The sequence below is a fragment of the Labeo rohita genome, chromosome 22 (genome assembly GCF_022985175.1).
Source record: "Labeo rohita strain BAU-BD-2019 chromosome 22, IGBB_LRoh.1.0, whole genome shotgun sequence".
Lineage (NCBI taxonomy): Eukaryota > Metazoa > Chordata > Actinopteri > Cypriniformes > Cyprinidae > Labeo > Labeo rohita.
This window is the reverse complement of record NC_066890.1, coordinates 49,189,485-49,199,669: the sequence shown is the minus strand read 5'-3', so window position 1 is coordinate 49,199,669 and position 10,185 is coordinate 49,189,485. Positions and strand designations below refer to the sequence as shown.

At 34.2% G+C, this 10,185-nt stretch overlaps 1 protein-coding gene across 1 annotated transcript; it reads left to right on the top strand.

Moving 5' to 3' along the window:
- Positions 1 to 2,139: 2,139 nt before the first annotated feature.
- Positions 2,140 to 6,863, top strand: LOC127154070 (uncharacterized). The gene is made up of 6 exons (XM_051095472.1): positions 2,140 to 2,189; positions 2,485 to 2,802; positions 3,374 to 3,664; positions 3,752 to 3,868; positions 3,968 to 4,029; positions 6,581 to 6,863. The coding sequence occupies exons 1-6, from the start codon at positions 2,141 to 2,143 to the stop codon at positions 6,626 to 6,628; spliced, it is 885 nt and encodes a 294-aa protein (XP_050951429.1). The 5' UTR covers position 2,140; the 3' UTR covers positions 6,629 to 6,863.
- The last annotated feature ends 3,322 nt before the right edge of the window (positions 6,864 to 10,185 follow it).

The window sequence follows — 10,185 nt, the reverse complement described above, 5'->3', positions numbered from 1 at the left end:
TATGTGTCAGTTTGCAGTGTGTAGGCCAGTTTTGGGCTGAGGACCCAGCCGTATAGTGGGCCAGAACTGAAGCAAGGTTTTTTTGTTTGTTTGTTTGTTTGTTTTAATTTTGCTATCTGTCACACCCCTGTGGACTGTTTTGTTGGTTTCGCCCTTCTGTGCCCTTATATGGTATTTCCTGTTCCGGTTCTTGTTAAGTCTTTATTGGTTAATTACCCACACCTGTCTTTGTATTGTTTACACCCCTTTATAAGTCTGATTCAGTGCCGTGGTTTTCGTCTGTTCTTAACGTTGTGTGAGTGTTCCCCTGCTGTCCCTGTACCCTTGTTGGATTCTATGATTAAAGCCATTTTGTTATATTTCCTCGTCCCTATGTCTTCCTCCTAGTATCTGAGTAGCCTTTTGTGGTGAAATAAAAATGACTCTCAGAGGAAGAGACAAACTCTCTTAATTGTCTTTATCAAAGTTTTATTTTTTGCAAAGAAGGTCAGACAGTCATACAGAAACACAAGTTTCTGCAGAGTGTGACAAACCAGAGAGGGTTTCCTCCACCTTTATAACTTTTCCCCAGCCTTCAAGGTTACATCTCCCAAAAGTTGTGTTTTTCCAGAGAGGATAGGAAAGTCAAAATCAAGTTTTACTATATCACACTCCTGAAGCATAGATCCTCATAAATTCCCAGTGGCCTGGCAGCCAATTGGCCCGCTGCCCTACAATTTTTTTTATTTTATTTTTTTATTTTTGTTGTTGTTATTGTTATTTTTGTTGATTGTTGAATGTACTAAATTGATTATTACAGCAAAGTGATTAGTACAGTAATAAAACTCTCAGAAATCATGAAACAGTCTTGACTGGCAATGTAATTCGCCACGAGGACTGTATGGGACATGCAGCTTTCTTATAGTTGGGCCACAAGTTTTGACGCGTATCTTTCTTTTTGAACTTGTTTACTCACCATTCAGAAGTCCATGAAGACCTTTTGTTTCTTTGTTTATTTTCAACATCAGACTTTCAGCACTTCTTACAGTCTTCCTGCATAAATCCACTTGGGTTACAACAACTTATTTGCTGTATCTTGAAGAACTATAATTCCAGTTACGACTGTTCTTGATTACAGTCAAAAGCTTGTGTTCTCCAAAACTTGCGCATCTTAATAACTTCTCACGTGCGTCAATAATTATGCAACTACGTGAACTATGGAATGACATCACTAGACATGCGCAGTAAAAAACTAATATGAACTGAAAAATATACAGCATAATACAACACAAATAATTATGATAATCAAAATGAATGTTTAAATAATGAATTACGAAATATGTCTCTTACACGGACACTGTACTATACTTCCTCATTTCTGATTGATATTTCACAGTCATGGTGAATTCTTCTTTATAAGTACAGAGCAAGGCTTTAAAAATTCAGAATGGTTTGACAAATACCTTGTACTCTGTTTTGAATGTTTTGACAAATTCATTTTATTTGATAGAAAAGCTATTCTCTGGAAGAAGGAAGTCAGCCTGTGACTGTTAGCCTGTAACAGCAGGATAGGAAAAAGCCCTTCACCTACAAACCAAACACACATCAAACAAATGGCCACTTTTTTGCAAAAGCAGTTTGTCCATACAGCAGATCAAACCATATTTCTGAAGAAAACCAACCACAGCAGGTTTCAGTTTGACTCAGATGTTGAGCGTCTTGTGTCACACCTTAGTAAGACTGGCAATAATGTGTGATGATAAACTTTTTTTTTTTTTACCATCTCAAAAACTTTGATTATGACTATGAAACCATTTTTAAAATAATTAAGATTTATTTTAGCATGAAAATTGTGTCGACTAATCTAATAGTCGAACAATATTCCACTCTTCTACTTTTATACATTTAATGCAGTCAGTTGTTAATTAATGCTAAATTATGTTGTCTATTTGATAGTTTTCCACTAATATTAAAAGCCTGATATATAATAAACATGTATAGATAAAATCATAGCATACATTCAAAGAACACATATGTGTATGTGTGTTTGTGCGTGATCTAGGAGGGTCGTCAAACTCTGTTGGGGGAGGATTCACACACCAGGTTGTTTTTTACCAGATAACCTTAATAGGTCAGACTACACATTGAAGCGTTGATGAAAATGTTTTACATGTTTGTTTTGTTCTATTTGTGCTGGTGGAGTCTGATCGGTAAGTTATAAATATATATCTAATTCCTCCCCATTTCAGAGTAATAAAGTTGCTGCTACTGTTCAAATTAATTAGTAGAGGATTTGATTTTGTTGTTCTTACTAGAAAATTCTGGCCTGGCTTTTACTGAGTCTAGTATAACCTCAATATATAAAATATATATCTTTTCATTTTTATCCTCTTTGTTGCTGTTCCAGTGTTCTTCAAATCATGCAGTTAAAAATACAAAGTGATTTCATATTTTGTAAACCAACAAGAGCCTTAATCTGTGACAAAACCTCTTTATATTCATCAGGTGTGTTTGGCGAGTCAGTGTCAGTGATCGAATGCGATTCTGTTACTTTACACACTGATCTTACTGAAATACATGAAGATGATGACATATTGTGGAAATTTGGAGCTGAAACATCCCTCATAGCTGAAATCAGTAGATCTGCTGGAATATTCTCCACATATAGCGGTGCTGATGGAAGATTCAGAGACAAACTGAAGCTGGACAGTCAAACTGGATCTCTGACCATCACAAACATCACATCTCAACATGCTGGACATTATGAAGTACAGAAAAGTGGAGTCAAGTGGTCATCAAAAACATTCAGTGTTTCTGTCTATGGTGAGTAGAGATCATTTGTTCAAATATTCTTCATTTATTAGAAAAATACTTTGGGTCCAGCACAAGCAAAGCTCAATTCACAGCATTTGTGTCATACTGCTGCTAAACAAAAATAATTCTAACTCGGTACTTAATTTCTTAAAAAAATAATAATAATAATAAAATAAATATATAAATAAAGATTACAGTGAGGTTCTTAAAATTGAAATTAATATTTAGGTATTTAGAGTGTTTAAAGCAGAAATGTGAAAATTATAATTCAAATAAAAAAACATTAATCTGTTGAAATGTAAGTATTATTTGAGCTATAGGGTTGTTTTCAGGTTTATGGTGTTTAAACCCATATCGATTTACACAAAAAAATTCATTAGTTTATTTTTTTCCTCTTATATTGTTCATGTCTTGTGCATTTACTGTTGAAACAATGGGTATTTTAATGTTACAGATCTAATTCACTTCCATTGCAATTGTCTAACTATAACAGATTTTTTGCTATAACAAAAACACTGACCCTCAACACACTATAACGAAAGTAAATGTAAACCATTTTTATTCTGTCATTTTTTTCCAGCTCGTCTGCCTATTCCTAACATTACCAGAGACTGTTCTTCATCATCATCATCATCACAGCAGAATTGTTCATTGTTGTGTTCAGTGGTAAATGTGAGTCTTGTGACTCTCTCCTGGTACAAAGGAAACAGTTTATTGTCCAGCATCAGTGTGTCTGATCTCAGCATCAGTCTCTCTCTACCTCTGGAGGTGGAATATCAGGATAAAAACACCTACAGCTGTGTGATCAACAGTCCCATCAGCAACCAGACCACACATCTGGACATCAGTGAACTCTGTCACACATGTGCAGGTAGGCCTACATCTGTGGTGATATAGCATTTATTTACTTAATCAAACAAACACATTCACTTACAGTCTCTCTTTTACTCTCCTTCAGTTTCTCCAGACTCTGTATCTCTGATAGTAGTGATCTTCACTGCTGCCGCTGCTGGATTTCTGTTGATTGTAGTTTCAGTCGTGACATGCTGCATCTGCAAAAAATGTCGAAAAAAGGGTCAGGAGAGCAAGCAATTAATCTGTAGAAATATTTATCTTTCATTATAAGATTGAAAACTTTGTTGTTTTAACACATCTGTGATTATTTTTAATGTAGTTCAGACACAGGAGGAAGACAGAGCCGATTCAGCATTGTGCAAACCAAAAACACAAAAAACGGTAAGATCATCCTTGACTGTGTTGTTGCAGTTAGTCTGATTGAAGTTTGCAGCATCAAATGGTCAGTAGACAGACATGGCTGATCTATGGGACCAACCGTCATCACTAAAAACTGAAGTAAATGAAACAGATCAAAAGGATAGTTAAAGCATGTTTTCTATTTGACAACTGCATTTACATCTGCAAGACTTTTTTTTTTGTGTGTGTGTGTGTGTGTGTGTGTGTTTCCTCATCTGCAATACATCTATAGGACGTTTCCTATCAGTTGTCAAATAGACGTTTATTAGATGTCTTTAAGATGTTTATGATTTAGAATGTATGTAAAACTGACATTTTCAAGACCCCGCAGATAACACACGTCTGCAAGATGTCTGTTAAAGTTCACTTGATCTGAAAAGCATCTGCTGTGTACAAGCATCTGACAAACATCTATAAGATGTCAGTTTTACATACATACTAAATCATAATCATCTTAAAGACATCTATTAAACATCTATTCAACATCTGATAGGAAAGATGTCTACTAGATATATTGAAGATGAGCAAACACTCTAAAAAATAGACGTCTCTGTGATGTACATGTGCTATCAGTGCAATAACACAGAAAAATATTTTTAGAATGTATCAAAATGTCTTTGTGTTTTATATATAGCTTTATATATCTATCTATCTATATATATATATATATATATATATATATATATATTATATAAATATAATAACATTAATAGGTTATTATATTAAAGGGTTAGCTCATCCAAAGTTTAGGTTAAATGTCATCTGACAGCCTCAGTCACATTTTACATTCATAAACATGAATGATGAAACACAAATCAGTATGATGCCTTTTTAAAGTATGAATTTAGTCATACATATGACAAAATGAGTAGCCTAAACTATTATCCACCGAAAATGGTAGACATATGCGAGTTTACCGTGTTCAAGAAAAGTAAGTGGTTTCTTCAGACGCAATGAGGAGCGCTTATCGCGTACTTTTATCTTTTTATTTACCACAAATCTGCTTAGAAGATTTTTGAGCAAGTTGTGGATTTACTGGTGAACAATGTAGATGTTAACACAAGGCTCACTGACGCAAATACAGCACCCAGACAACACACATACGTCTGCAAGATGTCAGTTAAAGATCTCTTGATCTGCAATGCATCTGCTGTGTACAAACATCTAACAGATGCCTTTCAGATGTCAGTTTTACATACATTCTAAATCATAAACTTCTTAAAGACATCTAATATACATCTATTTGACATCTGATAGGAAATGAAACTAGATATATCGAAGATGAGCAAACACTTTTAAAAAAATGCGTCTTGCAGATGTAAATGGAGACGTCAATTAGACATCTCTAAGATGTACGTGTGCTATCAGGGCACATAAAAGAGAACCAAAAACAAATGTGGGAATAAATTACATTTTGTTTACGGCCCTGATAGCACACATACTTCACAGAGACATCTATTTGACATCCCCATTTATATCTGCAAGACATATTTTTTGGAGTATTTGCTCATTTGCTCATCTGTTGGATGTTTCCTATCAGATATCAAATAGATGTCTATTAGATGTCTTTAAGATGTTTATGATTTAGAATGTATGTTAAACTCACATTTGAAAGGCATCTGTTAGATTTTTGTACACAGCAGATGCTTTGCAGATCAAGAGATCTTTAACAGACATCTTGAAAACGTATGTGTGCTATCTTCGGGACCATTCACACTAACTGTCTATAGCAACTACAATGCGATTAGACATTGATTTGAATGAGTGACCCAGATACAAGGGAGAGTAAGCGCTCAACTTTGCAAAGGAACGTCGACAGGATGCAGTGAATAGTACTGCTTATAGTCTACATGTAAATCATTTTACCATTACACCAAAGCTAACGTGGCCTGTGGCCTACTAATTTAATATTCACAGTTTAAAATCCTATGTAAACCATTATATCTGTAAGTAAATTGGTTTATTCTAAAATATAGGTTACCCATACTATTACATTTTTGTTGAGAAGAAAGTCTGGCCTTAAGTTGCAGCTGCTCTGTGGTTCATGATCATCTGCGGTTAAATGCAGCTTTAGCGGCCATTGGTTGATTTGTAGACATGCTGCAACAAGTGTGTGAAAGACAATCATTCTCAGCCATTTTGTGTCATGAGAAGCCTTCAGAACTTACGACAAAACATGTTTGATGTCTTGTTAGCATCTGTTCTGCAGAAGCAGTAGGCCCAATTTTTTTTTTTTTTTTTTTTTTTTTTTTTTTTTAAGGTCAATATGCTATTAGTAGAGTACACTTTGCACATTAAAAAAAGCAAACAAGACCTTTGTGTGTGTGTGTGTGTGTATGTATATATATATATTATTTTTTTTTATTTATTTATTATTAATTCAAAAAATAAAAAACTGGTCAAGTGACTGGTCAAGCTGGTTTTATCTTTTTTTTTTTTTTTTTTTTTTTTTTTTTTTTTTTTTTCCAGCAGGGTATGCTGCTATAATTGTCGCATCAGCAAAATTCCTGATTGAGTGTATGTTTTTTTGCAGAAATCAAAGACAGAAGCTGTGTATGAAAATATCCCCAAAAAACGATGATCAAATATTGTTTCCACTGGAATTGATGCTATACCTTATACAAGACAGTGTCTCACAATTTTTTGGATTTATTCTCTATTATTCTCTGCCAGGTTTTGTTTTCACTCTTTTTTTTTTTATACCTTTTGGTGTTATTGTGAATTGCATTAGCACATCATCCAGAAAGTCAACTAAAATGTCTTATTTTTAGTTTATCATATGAAAATTCACCTAACATTTACTATACATTACGCATTGATCCACCCTTCATTGTGCTTCTTTGTCTGTCATTTACTGTTCTTGTTTCATTATTTTAGAAAATGTAATAAAATATCAAATGCAATGCATAGTGGTTTGCAGTATCACACACGGTTTCAGCTAGATATGTTGACAAATATAGCACAAGCGCATCATCGTACTCTAAATGCGCTAACTTTACCCAATAGGGTGCGCTATTATAAAAGCAAACGCAGCCAGCAGCACTTCAACAACAGCTACACCAGAGTCCAGTCGAATAAAATGTTTAGTCTAGTCTTAACAAGGTAGTCAGCTATTTTTTTTTCTTTAAGGCTGTACATTTTATTATTATTATTATTATTATTATTATTATTATTATTATTATTATTATTAAGTTAAGATTAGTCTAAGTTGAATCCAAAAAATAAGAATGATTACCCTTTGGTTAACTGCTAGTTGGTCAGACTAGTGCTTAAGACTGGCCCCAGCACATGTTGCTGTTAAACTCTGGAGAGGAGATGTAAATCATGAACAATAAAAGCAGACAGTCATTATTAGGCATAACAGACTTTTATTGATAAAATATGCACCTTATACTTTGATCATCAGTCCTTTAATTGATTGAACTGATTGAAACCTGGTGGATTTTTAGGCAGCAGCAGCAGCAGCTAAACAGCATCACACCACAGTCAGCTCAACTAGAAAGAGCTAAAAGAGCTTTTTATGGGAAAACTGGCTAATATAATGTAATATAATGCATGTAAGATTCATAATGTTCTATTAAATGCACTCACTTTCCTAGGATTCTGTGAATAATAACACAATGTCAGTATGGACAATTTTACAGGTTTGGCCAAGTCTGAGCTGCACCATCTCACCCCAGTGGAGACCGTTTTTTTTTTTTTTGGGTGCAAATTGCACATGGTCCCTTACTACAGCAGACAGTTTGCCAACAGTTCTCATTAAATGTATACAATATTCCCTGCTGAAAAGAATAAAAATAACATAAAAAACAGCTTGGCTGGTTGGCTGGTCATAGCTGGTCAGCAGGCTGGTTTTAGAGGGGTTTTGGCCACTTCCAGGCTGGTCTTAGCTGGTCAGGCTGCGAGACCAGCTGGAATGACCATCTAAAACCAGCTACTTCCAGCTTAAACCAGCTAAAACCAGCCAACAAGCCTAGGTTTTTTTTTTTCTTTTTTTTTCAGCAGGGAAAATTGTATTATTATACAATAAAATATGAAGAAAAAGCATTGAGGAAGAATTTTTCAGCAGGATGCCGTATAAGAAAATTCTTTCATCATTTACTCCCACTCAAGTTCTTCTAAACCTGTAGGAGTTTCTTTCTTATGTTGAACATAAAGAAAGACATTTTGAAGAATAGGTCACCAAACAAAAATCGGGATTCGCATTCTGGATAGGTTTGGGGAGATTATTCCACCAGCAAGGAACAGAAAGAGAATTTTCTGGAACATGATTTTGTGCCTCTTTGTGATGAAACAAAATGCGTCACTCATTGACCTCATGGCATCTGAAGGGGATGTAGACTCATAAGAGTAAATAAAGGTAGGAGGGTGCAAGGCGTGTGGCTGTTCTGTCAGGAAGCAGTTATGAACTTGCTGCAAACCACAACCCATAGCCAGTGTAGAGAGGTAAAGAGGTATGACATGGACTCTTTTAGCAGTCTTGAAGACCAGGCATGCTGCTGCAAACTGAATTATCTACTGAGGTTTGAGTGTACAGGTTGGAAGTCTGTCTTGGCTAGTTTGAGCTGCAGGTGATGTTTTTTCATCCAAACCAAGATGTTCACCAGGTAGTCGGAGGTCAGGGATAGAGTAAGAGCTGCTTTCATCACAAAAGAAGCAACTGAAGGATAACTGACGTAATAATTTAAATAGAAACTATTTGATAGGCATCATACTCCTATAGACTGACATGGTCTGCTTGGTGTTATGCTTGATTTATTAAAACTGAGTAAAATATCACTGTGTCTCTTTTATTTCTCTTTCTCTGTGTCAAACACTGTTTCTCATCATGGTTTATTGTTTCTGTAAAGTAAGAATCATAAAAGCCAGCAGCAGGACAGGAAGAAGCTCTACACCTACAAAACTCCTGATCTAAAAGGCTATTCTCACTTACATGATGCTTCTAAACAAAACTAACCGCAGCTGGTTTCAATTTGAATCAAAGGCAGAGCATCAGTAAAACTTGTCCTGTGAGATGGCACACAGTTTTATTGTTGTATTTTTTTTTTCTTCCATGTACTAAATATGTGAACCGAATAAATATATAAAACCATTTTAAAAATCACTAGTGGAGCCACTTGAAACTTAGTTTATCCTATATGTATAACAAAACAAAACAAAAAATAAAACTTATATTATTTAAAAAAGGTTAAATTCTATATATATATATATATTATATTATATTATATTATATTATATTATTTTTTAAACACATATATATATATATATATATATATACATATATATATATATATGTGTGTGTGTGTGTGTTATTTTTAAACACATATATATACATATATATATATGTGTGTGTGTGTGTGTGTTTGTTTATTTATTTATGAAATTTATACAAGCATTTTAATTTATACAGGCATAATCAAACACATTCAGACCATGACGCATTAGGAGGGTCACACTCTGCCAGGGGAGGATTCACACACCAATAACAGGTTTAATACAGTCTTAGCAGTAGATCAGATATTTCACTTAGTCAGATATTTCACTTGAAGAAAATGTTTCACGAGTTTGTTTTGTTCTGTTTGAGCTGGTGCTGTCTGTTTGGTAAGTGTATTTTCTTGTGTTTAATTTCTTTTCACTTCAGGGTAATAAAGCTACTGCTAGGATTTCAAATACAATTATTTTCATCCACCGAGGTCTCTGTTTTTGATTGGAATTTAACATTTTTCTATTGTGATTTTTCAAATATTGCTTTCAAGAGTTATAAATGCAAATGCTCTTCAGCAATTTCTCTGGTATTTTTAAAAATACTTCCACAGTAATCATAAATGTGAAATTTTTAAGTTGATTTTTCTATGTAAATTCTGTAACCTCCCACATTTTTACTGTACAGCAGATATGTTTAAAATACATTAAATATCATCTGCTGTTCTGAATGTTGTTCACTTTATATTTAATACAATCTACAGCTGATTTCAGGTTTTATAAACTAAACTGGTGAGTTTACAATATTCGAGCTGACACCCCAGAGTGAGTTTTTTTTAGGCGACCGTTATTTTAGAACATTTGACCTTATTGTTTCTATGGCGACGTCCTGTCAGCTGGATTTACAACACATAAATTCATCAGTTTGTTCCGAAA

Bases quoted from the DNA above. Each gene is read 5' to 3' on its own strand.
- LOC127154070 (XM_051095472.1), top strand. From the start codon at position 2,141: ATGTTTTACATGTTTGTTTTGTTCTATTTGTGCTGGTGGAGTCTGATC. The intron at 2,803-3,373 runs GTGAGTAGAGAT...ATTTTTTTCCAG, and splicing joins ATTCAGTGTTTCTGTCTATG to CTCGTCTGCCTATTCCTAAC. The intron at 3,869-3,967 runs GTCAGGAGAGCA...TTTTTAATGTAG, and splicing joins CAAAAAATGTCGAAAAAAGG to TTCAGACACAGGAGGAAGAC.